This window comes from Rissa tridactyla, chromosome Z (genome assembly GCF_028500815.1).
Source record: "Rissa tridactyla isolate bRisTri1 chromosome Z, bRisTri1.patW.cur.20221130, whole genome shotgun sequence".
Classification (NCBI taxonomy): Eukaryota; Metazoa; Chordata; class Aves; order Charadriiformes; family Laridae; genus Rissa; species Rissa tridactyla.
The window spans coordinates 18,190,792-18,208,437 of record NC_071497.1 but is presented as its reverse complement, the minus strand read 5'-3'; the positions used below and the strand labels follow the sequence as shown (position 1 = coordinate 18,208,437).

General features: G+C 41.2%; 1 protein-coding gene across 1 annotated transcript in view; it reads right to left on the bottom strand.

Annotated features, from left to right (window-relative positions):
* Positions 1 to 13,562: 13,562 nt before the first annotated feature.
* Positions 13,563 to 17,646, bottom strand: part of COMMD10 (COMM domain containing 10) — a 122,784-nt gene continuing 118,700 nt past the window's right edge. Inside the window, exons 6-7 of the mRNA XM_054184911.1 lie at positions 17,583 to 17,642; positions 13,563 to 16,937 (exon numbers count right to left, since the gene is read on the bottom strand). Of these exons, the coding sequence (XP_054040886.1) occupies positions 16,899 to 16,937; positions 17,583 to 17,642 (99 nt within the window). The 3' untranslated portion in view covers positions 13,563 to 16,898. The remainder of the gene's footprint in view (positions 16,938 to 17,582; positions 17,643 to 17,646) is intronic.

Here is a 17,646-nt window from a genome sequence, read left to right as displayed (position 1 = left end):
TCTAATTAACAACCCCACCACCACTTATGTGACCCAGAAGCACAGTTTAAAGCACAGATGGAAGTGAAGACAGATCAAGTGAAGAAAGATAAAAGCTCCCACAGGATGAAATTCAGATAACCTTGTATCAAACGCCTATGCCAGGAGCAGCCCAGCTGGCTTCCACAAGACCCTTGCAGGGGTAAGGTGATATTCAGTGGGAATTGGGGTATTGAGTTTGGCACTTAATAGCAGAGAGAGCACACTGAGACGTGAAAACACAAAATGAAGAAAACAGTAAGCAAGCAGTGCATGTCTGGCACAGCCCAGCCTGCAGAGCCCACCTGCGATATGTTTGAAGGGAGCCCCAGAAAAGTGGGATGACAGAGCTCGTAACCACCGGCAGTGGGGGACGTGTGCCCTGTAGTCAGCCTGCTGCGGCCTCGGTGCACAGCACATTAACAGAAGCAATTCAATACAGCAGAAATAACAGAAGCCTGCAGAAAAATCCACCGCATTTACCGGTGTGGGGCATGGGGGCTGGGGAAATCTTTCATCCGTCTAATCTGCGGCAATGCATTTCTGGTTTTTTGTTGGTGCCAGTGGCAGAAGGGCAGGCGCAGAGGCTCAAGGCACGCTCATTCACATCCCCGAACCCTTCTGGGACACTGCGCCAGGTACAAGAGCCACCGTTAAAAAGAAAGGAAGCCCAGCAGAGAGGAGCGTAGGGTTCAGATTTGCCTTTTCTCCTGGGAGCAGGAGTACAGTCCTCTGTTTCCATGACTGCCTGGTGCCAGTCGTTTCCTTGGGTTCGCCTGGTCTGTGATCCTGCAACAGCAGACAATACTGCAGCACAAATCAAAAATATCTCCACAGAAATAATTTAAAGGGATGATCTAGAAATAGACTGAGTTCTCACCCGGAGCTTCAGTTTTGCCAGTGATGGTGGCTTTGATGTTCCTTCTTCAGACACCTTGCTAAATTCATACATCCATCTCATTTTAAAGAGTGGGAAAATTAATCCTTATTTTAGCTCTGTCACTTCAGAGAATGTACACCAAGAAGGAATCAGCCCATTAAAATAGATTTGAACTCAAGTCAGAGAGGTGAAAGTCTAACGCTTTATGAGTATCCACTAAGTATCTAGTAAAAGTGCAGAATATTACAGATTTCATACATCTGATTTTATAGTTATCCGAATAATGGAGAAAAATATGAAATCTGGATCTATTAAACTCTTCATATAAAAACAAAAGACGGGAATCAGCAAAAAACTGGAAAGTGTGAAAAGTTTCACTTCAGTTCCATTTTTCTTCCCCCCCCACTGTAACTTCTCTCCCACTGTCACTTCAGTGACTCAAATTCTACTCCACCATCTGTTCTGAAAAGAAACAAATGGAGTGTGTCTAATTTCTGGAAATTCTGAAATAACCTGGGTAATCTGGTTCCAACAAAGAATCTGAGTACGAGTCAGCTTTCCAATCTTCATATTATACAAGAAAATGCAGCTGAGGCTGGGTCAAAAGAATGCTTATAGAACAGAATAGAAACATCGCAGCAGAGTAAATGTAGACCCAAAAATATATTTACCCCTTCACTACATTGCTCCACCTAATGTGCCTTTACCTCAAGTGACAGGGTAGCGTCTCACTTAAGCTGCCAGACTGTGTAACAAGTTCGAAGGACGTTCACAGCAAAGTTACTCAAGAAAGTTCCCCCAAAACTCTGGATTAAAAGCTAAAAGTGACTATCAAATCTATAATCTAACTTGGCAGATTTGAAACCATGTTTTTAACCTTGTCAGCTGCCCGTGAGTTACACAGCATGAAAAGCATCCCTTCCCCTTGATGGCCAAGGCAACCGTACATCATCTTTTCACTGCAACGTGTGAGGGGAGACGACAGATGAGCCTCCTCCATGTTCCTGTTCAATGCTGAGAGATGCAATATTAATGACAATGCACTTCGTCCCCTCTACAGGAAAAAAAGTTTTCAAAAAAAGTCGATTGAAGGGAAAAAAAAAGCCTTTTAGAAGAACCCCTGTGCTTTTTCATCTGCATTCCTAACTTAGCTTCTCTCCACATAATAGCCTGTAGGTTTACACACAGCTAAACAGTCAGATAAGAATGAGAAGAAATAGAGCTGTTATTCCTCCCATTAAAGATAAGCATAAATAGTTACGCAAGCACCTTATAAAGATTGCTGGTTAAATGTACAGTGACTAACTAGACATCACAGTGTGGAGTCTTCGCTTCCAAACACCACATCTGCTGAACATCGCAGGCTTACCTTATAATGGTTTATAAAACAGTCAGGCTATTAAAACAGGTAACTGCCTTTCAGATTCCCTCTGCAGAAGAGCTTGTTGTGTCAGACCAGGAGGCTGGAAATGAACTTCTGGTGGGGGCTTTCACCACTTCTGCTGGAGATTTCTCTTTGGCCTTAAAGGGTTCAGGCAGGCGTTTTTTAAGCCACTATCTAGTGCAGGCAATAGCTAGCATGCAGATACACAAACATGGACAGTGGAAGTCTGAAATCTCTGAAGTCTGAAAGCTTTCTTCTCCAAGTACTTCTGCAGATGTACTTAAGGGTCCTTCAACGGCCAACACACACCTTAGTTTTTCTTTGCTATGTGCGTAGGATCCAGACAGAAATGATGACAGTGCTTGTTCTGGAGATTAATGGGTATAGGACTCACCTTAAGAGTGAGCTCTGTGGCAGTTCTTAGCACGACATTATCCTGATGAATGGCACCCAGCTGAAGTTTAGCAGTCAAGAGCCCTTCCTTCTGCCACTTTCCTCTGCGAAGCCTGACAAATAAGAAAGTAGTCTCAGTGCAAAACAGAATCATTTCAGCATTCTTCACAAGATAGTAGTACCCACAGGCCCCTTTCAGAATCAGGACTGCCTTGCTCTGTCATTGTACAAGCGATCCTACCCCAAAAGTTAAAAAAACCAAGCCCCATAAAAAGACTATGAGTCAGATAAAATCAAATGCAAATAAAAACTGCTCCACACAGCACCCTGAATCCTGCATAAGTGACAAGCTTTATAAAAAAGAAAATGGAAATTATATATCCCTTATATATCCCAGCAGTGAGAGGGAGAAGAATATAAATAATTTTTGCAAAATTCTAAATGATGAACTATTTGTCACCACCAGTCACCAAGAAATGGCGATTTCATACCATCCATTCTTTTCGATAAAACAATATTCTTGTTTCAACAACAACATCTTCCAGTCTGCTAAGACTGAATGAACTCCACATCATCACAGCACAGGAAACGATTTCACAAAAGGGTTTTATTAGGTTGCAATTAATGGACCACATCTTCATGGCCCACTGCAGGGCTACGCAAAGCTACCTTCACCTGCCTCTGTAGTGTTCCCGTGTTGCTCAGTCTGTCGAAATAACCCTGCTGAGAAGCAAAATATATTAGCCTGGGTAGTGGACTGCTCTTTTGTGGCTACTTCAGCACCTCAGCTAGCCCAGGTATGGCTACATACCACTGCTTGGACCTGCCTGTATTCCCATTTTTCACTTTCATTTGCTATGGAACACACATTTGGTATCCTTTCCTCAAGAAATCCTATGTGCCAGCACCCCAGGTCTCCTAATTAGGATAGAACTGGATGCACATGATATAACAAACAGTAGAAAAATAGATCCTTCTGCTTTAATGAGTTCTACATAACAAATCTGGACCTCAACTGAATTTATGTGCCATAGTCTTAGGATTCATATTGTAACAATCTAAATTCTTAGGTATGAATTTTTTTATTATTATTTTTAAATACCATTAGCTACATTTATAGCATTCAAGGGAGGCACGATTTTAAAACAGAAGTCTTGGGAATTACAGCTATACCTTTCAGACATGAAGTCCACTATCCAGAAGCCAACCTCTTTGGTCAATTTCCCTTGAAAAGATTATTTGCATTAAAAAATGTGCCAAAGCAAACAAACACTTTGTTTCCCTTCAATTTAGGCTCCATTTTATCTAATGAGGCAGACACTGAAGCTGTACTTTGCATATCTGGCTTTTATGGATCAAAGAATAAATATTGCCTTGCATGTGGATTTTATTACTGTCAGGGAATAGTTCCTCTTGTTCTTTTTTGCTTATATTACTAGACACCACTATCACATACTGACTTTTAAGGTTTTTACAATGTGATAAGATAGGTCCATAGATGAAGCTTGATGGAATTCAAAGTAGGAAATAATTTTTCATCTGCTTCCTTCCTCTGCTGACCATTTGACTTTCTCGATCCAACAGGGGATGTGAGTGAATACTGTCTCTATTTAAGCTGATGTAATGCCTTTAAAATGGATCTTAACAGAGGCAGTAGACAAGATCCTGTAATAGTTTAGTTCTCTGTCCAATTTATTAGCTTTCTGTCACCGTTTTAGAGATTGCCAGACTCCTGTAGCACTACAATTCTTTTCTCTGCACTTTATATACGCGACACTTGATAAATAACTTGATGGCACCTCGTGGTGAACTCCCCTCAAATAAAAATCCTCTATCCTCCCACCTCTGACCCCACCCCAAGCTCCAAATCAGCAACAGGCCCTAAGGACTACGACTATGAATACATATTAATTTGAAAAGAAATTCTAAAAAAATTGCACTACAAGGAAGTATCTGCCCTTGAACACCAGACAGAAACTCAGATCTGCTCCAAAGCAACTTCAAACACTCTTTATGTGTAAAAGTTATCCCACTTGGACATCCTACCAGATGGATGCTTCTTGGATGTCTTCAAACTCCATCAACAAGGGCATTTTCTGTAGATCTGTGTGCAAGCTGTGAGTAACTACGTGGCTATAAATTCAAGATTCAGCTTCTTCCTTTGATTTTGTTTCAGTTTTTTGCAAGGAGAGGCAGAAATCTTCATGACTGAAATTTGATGTGGCTTAGCCTTAGTTCAGGCAGTCTTTGGCCTCTCTTTTATGAGAAACTCCCTATCATTTTATGTCCTTGCAAAAGTTTTCACAGCCTGAACAAGTCTCTCGGGAAAAAGGTGAATTAAGAGATATCTTTATCTTTAGTAGGCAGCACATTTAAAGCAATCCTTCTTTTATGGACCTCAAATATATCAGAGAGGTACTAGAGGAATAGCCACAGTCTAACATCAGATACTTGGGATCCTGCAAAAATAGAACAACTTTCCTAGAAATCAGATGAAAAGTTAAGAATAAAGGTTGTGTAAATACTAACACTGAAAGCTGGTAAAAAAAAACAAAACCAACCAAACAAACACAAAAAAACCCACCAACCACAAAACGGAAAACAAAACAGCAAAGAGAAGATAGGAAAAAAACCTCCATTTACGCTGCCTGGATGCTAAAAACAACAGATATGAGAAATAGCTGGGTGAATAAAAGAGGACATTATTCCCCTTTCCCCCTCCCACTCTCCTCTCCCAACAAGGCAAGAGATCCTTGCCCAAGGGCTGAGATTAACAGGGACCTCAGAAAAATCACTGTATCCCAATTAGCATGTTGGCGCTTATTTACAACACAGGACTGGATAACCAGGAAAACCTGGAGGACTACCTAGACTTCTTACCCCCAGAAATCCCTCGCACTGTGGTCTCCTGAAAAATAAATCTGATAGAAAATAAGAGCTACCTATGTAAATGGGTGATGTGAGAACTAGACAAGGTGAAGACACAATAAACTCAGGGCTGGTGTACAGAATGCACTAAACAATACACCTTGCCTGAGAGAGATGAAGTGTCAGCAGCTGTCCATGGGGACGAAGAACCAGCAAGTGTCAGAGAGCAATCTCAGCAATGGTGACTTGGAAAAGGAATTTGCCTGCCAGGTAAATAAAGGCTTTTAGCCAGGGGCTGAAGCAGAAGCCACAGTACTACAGTCCATTCACAAGACAGAACAATGCTGGAAGGAGCCGAGCTCCCACGTGCTTGCTCGGCTCCCTCCTTTCCAGGGCAGCCAAACCCCAAATCCATCTCCTGAAGCACCAGCAACAGCTCATCTGGACACAGAACGGGGCAGTATCAACCCTCTGAAGCCCAAGGAACCCTTCCTTGGTTGCAAGTCCCTTTATGATGAATATGGAAACAGGTAGCTACGGGGTGAAGTCTGGAAAAAAAAGATGGAAGGAAAGATGAGCTGTGAAAAGTGGAGTGGGCGAAGATGGAAAGAATGATAAAGTCAGAGCTGAGCAGGTGGAGAACAAGCTCCTGATCTGCTCTTAAAAATTTGTCATTAAATGAGTCATCCATTTCCAAATGCCAAAATGACTGTGTCCAAAAAGCAGTTCATTAAGTGTCAGGTAAACACTGAGATCACTGAGCTTTTCTAATATTCCCCTAGGAACAAACTGACCATAAATGTGCAAAATTCTTCTGCCAGTGGTTAATTCAATGCAGATGGATCCCACTGGAGAAGGACAAAGTACCAGGATGCCTCTGTGTGTGTAGATGTCCACAGCCCTGAGTTCACCTGCCTCTGATATTGGTGAATAAGGGACATAAGGAGTGAGGAGACTGCCTTGGTGACATTCAGTGTCCCAAGGAAAACATCCACTCTAAACTTTGAGTGGTAGGACAGTAAAATGTTACCTGATTTTGTGACTTTAGAGGAATATAACTGCACTCAATACATCAAAAACGAGTTTCATATGACCAATCCTCTGCCTTCCCGAGCAAGGAAATGGGATGTGACTAAGCTGAGACTTGACATCCTGATGACAGGTAAAAGAGGACAAGGTTTGAGGTAGCTCCTGCAAAACGCTTCCCTCCACTATACCCACAAAACAAGGCTGAGCAACCTCTGGGCTCAGCTGCCACCCTAGCAAGAGGCCACTCCAACCAATGACTTGCTGAAGCTGAGGAAAGCGATGAAAGAGCTGGGCTAATCTAGCACACACAAAACTGGAATCAAAGGTCCGAGAGGAGGAGTTTTAGGACTGAAGTGCTGGGAGTGATGGCCAAGCACCCCTTTGTGGAAGCTAGGACACACTTCCCATTAGAAACTGGAGATGAACTGGATGAAACACAGTCTTGAGCTCTTGGATTAGCACCTTCAGTAATACGAATCAAGGGAAACTAGTGAGGGACTAAATGTAACTTTGTCCCCTCCACAGTCACATCAGTAGCTAGGTAAATATACACGGAGCCAGACCAGGGCTCAATATTGCTTGCCTGCATGATGATAAAGTGGCAATGCAGGTGTGCAGATTTGGGCTTCAGACAGTTTTATTTAGCAGTTTTTCCAAGAATCTCTGTATTTTTTAGCTCATCCTTGCTGTAGCCTGTGTTACTGAGATTGTCTCGATCCTGAAAAAAGAACAGTGTGAAGCCCTCTGCCTCTTGAGTGCTACATACTACCTACCACACAATGGGGCACAGAGCCCTTTACGTCAATACTTGAAGAAGGACCCGTACCGCAAGCAGCAGGACGGACCTTTCAGCCACACAGAGCAAGACTGCAGGCACGCTGTGTTGGAGGAGAACCTGAGATCCACCAGTCTGTGGGTACAAACCGGGTGCTCATCTGGAGATGCTTACAGCCAATTCTTCATCAGGGCATCTGTCTCCGTTGCCTCCCGAGCCAAAGAAACATGGTACAGCATGGAAACTCCCAAAGTAAAAGGTTATCTTGTTCTGTAAAAAGCCCCCAGTTTAGGCAATACGCAACCAAAAGGAGTTTCCCAGCACACTGTTCAGCAGAGGTCACTGGCTATGATACCTCAAGCACTAAAATTTGCTGGCTTCTCAGTGTTCAGATGTTCTATATCCTGATAGTTATTAGTTAATTTGCATTCAATAAAAAGCATCAGAACAATGGCAGGCTGAGACTAAGACTTAAAACAGTACCTCCACAAAAATGAAGTATATGTGCACCTGAACTAGCTTCATACTGCATGATAGCGGACATCAAAGGACTCAAATCCCAGCAATCAGACAGCGTGTAAGACAGTTTCTTAATTTTAAGAAAATTAAGTCATTCAAACTTCTGAGTGCCACTCTTTGTTTCATTTAAATCAGCACTTCATTTAAAGATTTTTCAGTTTTTAAACTGTGCGTACGCAGAGACCCTCTGGAATACAGGCAGAGGCTACTTGGTAGTCTGTTGTGCTGCTATCAGATCCTTTGCAGCATAGAACATGCTAATATTTCAGTTCAGTTCTGCATGTTTTTGGTAATACAGAATTATTTGTATCATAAAACTGAAGATGTTCTATGCTCTTATCATTTGCTGATAAGAAACACATCAGTCTTGCAAGCTCAGCAGCTAGTATTTATGTATATCTCAGTTTTGATCATGAACCATATCTTTCAGCAGGAAATTAAAATCTCTTGTGGAATAGTATCAAATCCATGCTTACAAAACACATCAGTGGAAAGCGTTGCTGATGTCTCTTCAGAGGATTTAAGTTGACCGTGTTACATTAATCACCTCTGAAGTAAAGGAATGACTCATAATTGTTTTCCATTACCTTGTGTTTGCTTTTTCAGCATTGCAAAAATGCCTGGGCCAGGACCGCAGATCATAAATTTCACCAGGCTTGCGGACAAGTCTTTGAGTGTTTTTTGCCATGCTATGTTACATGTTAGCCTTTTTCTTCTGATTATAAGAATCTGTTTCAAATATAGGAACTTATGAAGCATCGTGTTTTCAACCTTCGGTTCCTTTGAACACAATGCTCCCGCCAGTCCTTATAGATGGGAAAATTAATCTATAAGGCTGTTCCATATCCTCTAGGATAAGCTAAGACCTATTTGCTTTGCAATGAAGTGACTGAAAACTACTGTGTACTAATACTGAAATAAACAGACTGCATTTGCCGCTAACAGAAAGATCTCTTTACTAACACAACAAAACCTCTATAAAGAAAAAGTTTATGTGATCACTTAAGGACGCAATGGAAACATTTGGGTCTTAGCAGGACTGATTTCTAATAAAGGTGGATTAGAAATGTGCTTCCTGCGTCCAGAGATGTTGCATTTTTCAGTTTTGTTTGGTTTGGTTTTTTTTCTTCTTTGAACGGGCTTTTCTGTATCTTACTGTGTCCTGATCTCCTCTGTTCCTTGGCTTGTTTATTTAGTCACTTCTCTGCACCAGCAGTACTGACCTTGGGTGTCATCATGATGAACAGGGCAGTTTTACACTGTATAATCCACTTGAGAATGGTGTTTTACTGGCTTTAAGATCCATACTGAGTCCTTCAAAAGTGCACACCAATAGAAGACCCTTGATAGAAAAATGGCATCTGCTCATCCTCCTTTTGAAAAGTGGCCAGGGTACATATGTTCCAAACAGGGAAAGAACACAGCAAAATGTTAATTGCAAGTTAAGAGTGTAGGGCAAATACAGCTCAGGATGCACAGTAAGCCAGGGTAAACAAAGCAAAAGACAGAATCTGTCAGCAAAGAGGTCAAAGAAGAAACTAGCAAGTTTGGAGGAAGTTTTTCATTAAATCCAAGGGAGCACCAGAACTCCAGTTCACGGTTTAGTGCGATGCATCATTCTTACCGGGGTTTTAGAACTGTCCTCAGAGATCACATTCACAACATCTCATGGCTTAAAGATGAGAGACTAGGGAAAGGTATCTGCACTTTTCAGATTATGTGCTGTTAATAAAATCCACAACAACAGGATTTCAGCCAACTTGCACCTGGGGAGAGGCATGGACAGCCATCCCCTTTCAGATCAGTTAATCTAAATATTTGGAAATCAATTTCTGACTTCTTTTTTCTGCAAGTAGACTCTTCCTTGAAGACAAAGTGTTGTTACAGGTTGGCGCAGCTGCATTTTCCTGTTCTTCCTCATGCTCATGCCCATTGAACAGTTACCAGTGGGTCACGGCAGCACCATGTTCCCAGACTGGTTAAAAGGATCAGCTTTCAAATACAGGAGAAATATAAGGAGAAAAGAAATGAGAAAAGATTATGCAGAGAAATCTGTAGCATCTTTGGCCGGTCACCAAGTCATCGGAAAGATTCTGTCAGACCAAAGAAAATCATCAAATGCTTTTAACCAAAGCCAAGATAAAGTATTTTTTGAATTGTATTGACAGTCAAGAGGTAGTGCAGATCTTCATGCAAGTGATATGAAGATCTCTTGTATGTCTTTATATAAGAGATATGGCTACTTTATCTGGAGGCTGAAAGAGCTCTCAAGGGCTGGATTGTCAAGCAAGGAACTATTACTTTTGACGCAGAAATGGGCTAACACAGCAGCTGAAGGCATTATCTGATTTGAAACCACTGAAATCACTTGACTGAAGACAGCTATGACGAAGGGGCTACTCTGGCAAATAAAAAGTACAGTCATGTCTGCAGCCTGGGTTTGATTTAGGCAGAACTATGAAATGCAGAATGAGGTTCCAAGTTCATGCTTTGTGACCTTGCACGCTGGAATACGGTTGATTAATAGGAAATTTCCTTTCTTCCAACATGCTGAAATCATTATACCACAGGGATACGACCTTTTGCTCAGATACTCTTACACATTCATATCCAGACCCTCCTGGAAGGAACTCAAGGGTAGATTTTATTCATCTAACACAGTAGTTAAGCCACGAACTTTGCTCCAGGCACCAGAGTAAGCTCCACCTTTGGCTTCTCTTTCATATTGACCATTTCAACTAAATATTCATTTAAAACCTCTCTGTTCCCAGAGAGAAGACTGACCTCAAAACTTACGAATATCAATGCTGAGAAAAGAGACATTCACCAATCCAAAACTTGGTCTGTCAACCCTCACAAACAGCCTCTTCAGCCAGAAAGACATTAAAATTACCCAAGGTGCTTTGCCTTCCCAGTGCGGAGTTTGCGGAGGCAGGTAAGAGCAGCACTGCCCATGAGGTCATCCAGGGCCTTCTATCCTCTGTCATGACATACCGAAGGGCTTCAGGGCAGTCCTTCTACTGACTACAGACACAAAGGAATCTATCAGTAGGCTACCAAACAAACTTTCAATGGGCAGATGCAGGGGTGGCACCTGACAGGGTATGGGAAGCAGCAGTTCAGTTGTAGACATCAAAAGGACCCCACGTCACTTACTGGGTGTTGCAACGAGGAGTGCACACAGTCTGTGTTACCCAAATGAGAATTGCGAAAACTCCTTTTCACTGCAAGTGTCCTCAGTGATATCACAGGGTCATAGAATGGTTCAGGTTGGAAGGGACCTTAAAGATCATTCCCCCCTGCCCTGGGCAGGGACACCTCCCACTAGACCAGGCTGCTCAAAGCCCCATCCAGCCTGGCCTTGAACACTTCCAGGGATGGGGCATCCACAGCTTCTCTGGGCAAACCTGTTCCGGGGCCTCACCACCCTCACAGTAAAGAATTTCTTCCTGATACCCAATCTAAATCTACCCTCTTTCAGTCTGAAGCCATCAGCCCTCGTCCTATCACTACATGCCCTTGTAAATGTAGTGCATGTATACTGTACTCTCTTACTTAAAGGAGACCCTGCTCTGCTTATTTTTTTTCCTTTTAGGCTCTTTATAACTTTTTTTTTAAAAATAATGTTGTAGTATCAGGTTTTCTAAGAGACTGTTACCACTGTCATTCATCCTGTAAGAGACAGTGAGTGGTGAACACAGCTCTGAAGGAATCCGCTTACGCCTATGGGCTTGTTTTTTCTACATTTATCTGATGTACTTCACTTCTGTTGCCCTAAATCAGATTCTGAGGATGATTTAGCTTGCTGCAAACCATAAGGATTATGTGGGGAAACAGGGATGATTTTATTCATGTAAGGAGTTTGGCTGCAAAGGAGAAACTGGATTCACTCATAGGTTGAACTGAGAGTTTGTGCCAGAAATAGCCAAATGGCTAATAATTCCCCTGTTCTGGAAGGCTGGTCATGTTTTACCTCCCTTCTCATATAGATCTTTTCTGTCTCTCTATCAAAGTGAGTTTCAAACTCGGGGTGCTAGGACAGCCTCCACAAAAGCTTTACCCTACCTGGAGCGGCGCTGAATGCTGGCCTGAGATAGAAGGGGTCCCCTTGGGAGCAGAGATGAAGCAGGGGAGGAGAAAGGTCCTTTTTTGTTCTCAAGGTCCGTGGTACCTATCTCCAGGGTGCGTGTGAGCTAGAGGTGGCAGGAATGTGTTAGGAATCAGAAGAGGAAAAGATGGCAGAGACCCACCATCACAAGGCATAGCTCCTGACTGCGAGATCAGGGATTCATCTGGGATGCAAAGCACTACTCCTGTGACCTCACTCCTCACACGGAGGAGATCTGGGCAAAAGTGCTACTTGTCATGAAGAAAATATTCTCATCCCTTCCAGAGTGAAGAGCTAAGCTAAGAACATTCAGTCCGGGCTACGTTTTGCCCAATGCAGTCAGCTTCTCTCATCTTTTCCTGACTCACTGTTGTCCAGGGAAGAGGCAGAGCTCACCTAACTGGCAGTCTCAGGTGCAAACCAAGGCTCGTAGCCTAAGCTGCACCCCAGTGCTCAACAGGGAGCAGTGGGTGGAACAGGAGACGTGGTCCTTTCCTCTCTCCCCCAGGCTTTGCTCAGATTCATTCCCTGATGCCTACAAGGATGTTGGCTATGGCAAACATTTCAAAAGTAGAAACAAATCCAAGAAAGCAAACCTTCTTAAAAATGCTTACTGTATACATTAGTTGCATAATTTCTTAAATCCGACTGCTTTTTGCTGTTTTGTTTTGTTTTGTTTTTAAACAAAGCTGCATTTCTTATCACTCTGGAGGCAGAAAAACAAGCAAGCGGGTGATGGAAAAAGTGCAGCATTCTCACACTGCCCATGAAATGCAATTTAGTTAAGTTGTCCTACTGTTGAACCTGTGGATTGGAATGAGAAGAAACAAAGTCAGCTTACCTGTACGCAGAGCTCTTCATATTAACCCCTATGGGCTGAACCTTTCAACACAATGCAGATGCAAAGAGTCTCGTTAGCACTGACCACGGAGCGCTGCTTCTCCTCCCTTCACCTGTCCTGAATGACCAGGGGGTGAATTCCAAAAAAGATGATCTGGTGCTCCAGCATGTCCAATCCCACAACTAGTGCTGTCCAGAAGAGGCCAGCCGCCTGCGCATGTGAATCTGTACAGCCATCTCAGAGACAGATACTACATTCATCCAGATTTTATTGAACGTATGCTGTATATTACCGTAGTGGGACAGTTAAGGTAACAGTGATGACAGGAAGTTAAAAGTGTCCCGCTGGAAGAGGAATTTGCTCTTATTCAAACAGCCGGTCAAGAGAGTTATGCTTCCAACATGTGTAGATCTCCACAGTGCCTCCCTATGATTTCAGTGAGTAGAGAAAACCTTGAAAAAACCATGAAAGATCTTTTGGGCTCAGCAAAGAAAGAACTAATGTTGTCAGTGAGAGGGATACATAGCTCAACACAGCTGGACAGCATCTCATTTCTAAGAGACTGGTATTTTCTCCTACCTCCTGAGAAACAAAATAACGAAGGAATGAAGGGATCATCTAAACACTTTATTTCAGTTGAAATTACAGCATATAATTTGGTCTGATCCACACAATTACAAAGGCCAAGGGAAAATCCAATAAAATTGAATCATTACCATGGAAATTAGAAATCACTTTATGCAAGAGTTGCAGATAAAAGCATTTTATTAGTTCATCTTTATGAGACACCATCAACAGTGTTTCAGACAACAGTATTGTAGTTCATCCATGTAGATGAAATCACTGTTATTCAGAAGGCAGTTTGGCTGATGCATAGAAAAGGAACTTACTCGCACTAGCTCAAAATGTTGTTCATTTTCATTAGTCAAATAGGCTATACAAAGGTCACAAAATGATATGATACTTATTCACTGGGCAATAGACATTATTAAGCTCTGTAATTTCTTTACAGTTATGTGAGTGAATTCACAATCTTTAAAGACAGGTTATGTCAATATGGCCAAACAATGAAATGTTTCTGATGCTGTTGGAAATCAGAGAATATGAGATAGAACAAGTGTAAAGGGGAGCTTATACCATTTTATCACATGAAACACTTTTCTTCCTTTGACCAATGCAAGACAGCATTTCAGTAAATTCTTTATGCTTTGAAAGAACAAGACTTCAAAGCCTTTAAAATCAGACTGTAGGAAATGAAGCTGCAAGTCATAATTCAAAATTGATGTGTCAGTAAAGCCAGGAATTAAAGAGGAATTTGAAAGCCTCCTCTGGAAAGCCAAAGCAGGTTTGCCAATTAGTCAAAATGTGAGACAGTGAAGTTATATTTGTCTATTTACCTACATGTTTTATTTCAACAAAAATAGAATGCAGAAACTTAGAGACATTTCATACCTTGTCAAGGAACAAGAAGTATATGCCTAAGGCTGAACCGGGCACAGATAATCTACGGCATTTGTACTCAACAAGCATTAATGTGCTATTAGTGTTGTTTTTGCCAAGTGATATACAAATGCTTGCTCTTTGCCAGAAACTGGTATTTTTGAGATAGTTCTCACACTGGTTTTCAATTTAGGCCCAGAACTCAAAAGTCTTCATGTCAAAGCAACATTGATGCTTGTTTACACCCAAACTGAAAGATTTTCCTCTTTTGCCAATAGCCCATTTGAGGTGGATTTTGATATAGCTTTAAGGGAAGTACAGTCATGGAAAATACCATCTTTAATGTCCGAGCAAAGATGAATCAAATGTTTTTAAAATGCACTGAAAGATCTGAAAGTAGATTTATTAATTCTTACTCATTCAAATCTCCAGTTTTACAGCCCAATAAATCTCTGCAAGTATCTTCCTTCAACACTATCAGAGGCCTTGGTAATTTCAGTTCTGGATCATGCCCAAGAGATGTTACAGACCAATGTTTTGCCAGGACCCTGAACTGGAGGGCTTGGGACATATCCCTTTCCTTTCCTGCAGTAAAAACTCAAAATACCCACAAGACTCACTCTCCAAAACTACGTTTTACCAGACTGCGAAACAAAAGCCTGAAGAACTTCAGCGTTCACATCCCTGCCTGTGCTCCCACACCAGCCTGGTGTATCCAGTTCTGAATAGGCTACGTGCCTTCTTCCTCCCAGGAAGCGTTTTTCCTTCCGCCGCCTCTGAGGTATGGCATCGGGTCTAGTCCCTGCTGCTGGCAGATCTCCCACTCTCTCCAGGCATCCCCCAGTCTGTGCTGGTGCTTGTTTTTCTCTCGTTCCCTGACACTGTCGGGACACCAGGATTTTATCCAAACTAAGCAGAGGCAGCTGCTCTCACAGGAAGACTAATCTTCCCCTCTCCAGGCCTACTCAGGCCCAGAGAGCAGCAATGAGTATAAAAGCCTTATTTTCTGCAAGACCTAATAAAAAAACCCGTGGATAGTTTTTCACAGTTAGTCAATTTTCTCTCCTTATTCAGGAGCACTTATTTAAATGACAATGTTCTTCTCTAAGATGGTACTGGTTATGCCAGCACTACCTAATAACGTAGGACCCCAAAGCTTCCCGTTATATCCAGAAAAGTCTTTCTAAACTGTTTATTTCTGAGTGTGCCTTGACAAAAAATAACAACTGTACTTCTTACCATGAAGTATACTACGGCTTTTATTATGGCTTCTGACAGTAAGACTTTCAGTACATTTAGTAAAAAAGAAAACGCAACTACTGCAAAAGAAATCATAAATCTCTTCATCCATCTGCAAACAAGCAACACAAAAAGCCCAAAACCCTCCAAAAGCAACAAAGCAATAATTCTGGCACAAGAGGACCTAAACACCATCTATTCAAAACATACCTTTTGGCTATACTTATATGTAGTGTCACAAGCAAAAAAAAATCAAAAGAAAACTGGCTGGCTGGGTATTAACCATCCCAGTTTTAGGCATCTGGAAGAAAAAAGCCTTGTTCAGGGAATCCCTTGAGGAGAAAGACAGACAAGCAAATGCCAAAGATTTTTATTTCCTCTCACCTTCTATTAACCCAGAGTAGAGAGTTGTATACTGTGCCCATTATCAAGGTGCGCCAATGAAGTTGCCTGTCAATGAATGGCAACAAACAAGAACTAAGATGACTTTTACCTTCTCATACTGCTCAGGAACCTCCATTCATCTGGAACTAATGTGTGAAAATATCGCCTTTAAGTCACTGTACTTTATTTCTTCCCGTTGGATGTAAAAACAATGGTGGGCAGCATTACGAAGGATCAACAAATAGCTTTCAGAAATCTGACTGTCAGGCTATTTCAGTGTTCTTTGTTATATACTCTGAGATTTCTCCCTCCAGTTATACACCATACTACTTAGATTCATTGGTATGCATGCAGTGCTAAGAAGCTGTATTTATTCTCAGTGCCAAAAGTAAACACTAAAATCAGTGACGCTGTTGATTATTTAGAAGAAAAAAACCACAAAAACCCAACAAATTACAAAAGAACAAAGATAATGAAATGAAGTTAAAATAGCTAAAACTAAACCAATCTATTTTTAAATTCTGAATTTACTTTGACAGGTTTGCAATAAGTGTTATCAATTACGTGAATAGCAATTCAAAAGCATAGAGATTTTATTAGCTGTGTATATCCTTAATACTTTTATATTCTTTTAATGTCTAAAAAATAGCCTTTTATTCCTGGTCCCTCACTAATATGCAAATTTCTACCAGAATCAAGTAGCACACATAGCAGGACAAAAAAAATTAAAGTATTTCCGAAGCAGGGTAGCATTCTTTTTCATTTTTCTTTTTCCTTTCTATTTCTGCAAGTAAAACCACTCTTTAAAATTGCTCATAAAATAAGAGAAAGTCCATTAGAATCTTCAGGCTCTTAACAAAGGCTCTTGGCTAACGTTACTGGTCTAAAAAGGAGATAAGCCATATAATTTTACAGGAAGCAACCCACTGAATCCTTCAGCAAACACAGCTTGGCAATCTATCTTCAATTTAAAATAATGAGGTGGCAGGAGTGTGATGGAGAAATAAGTCTTCAAAAACATCACATAAGGGAATCCAGCTGTGCTTGTATAGTTTCCAGCTATTTAAAGGAACAAAAAAGAGAGAAAAAAACTCCACTCATATAAAATGTTGTTTAGAAACATGCAAGCAGAAAAAAAACCACATTCCAATATCTTCAACTATGCATACTAAATTTGTTCACATAGCAATAAAAAAAATTCTGTCCTCATGAATATTTGTTTTTACATGAAGCTATTAGAATTCATTGTCGCAGTTTAAATATTCAAATTTTAAAGAAACAGTTGTCTAAAATACTGCCTTTTTTACATGCACAGATGTTTTGCTGTGAATTTCCAATGCATAATAACAAGGTAAAAAAAAAAAATAGAATTCATTTTGACTGGATTACGAGCCTGGCACTTCGATTGAAGATGTAACACAAAGATACTCTTTCCAGAGAGCTCCTCATTGTTAATCATTAGCTACTGCTCTTGATCTAACCGCCAGGTATGCTTACAACGACCCAAGCCCTGCCTATTCCAAATGCGAATGCACAGACTCTTCTTGAAAATGCTTTATGTGATCAAAACAATCCAACAGCCTTAATTAAAGTTGGATCCATTTTCCTTCCTGTTTCATTAGATTTAATTCATATAGGCAACACTTCCTGCTGAGCAGCATAAGGTGTTTACAAAGAAACTATAGTATTGTAAATTCTACAGACCTTGTTATAGAACTCAAACAGCTCCTGATGGCTAAATTCTACAAACACTTTCTTCAGGTTCTGT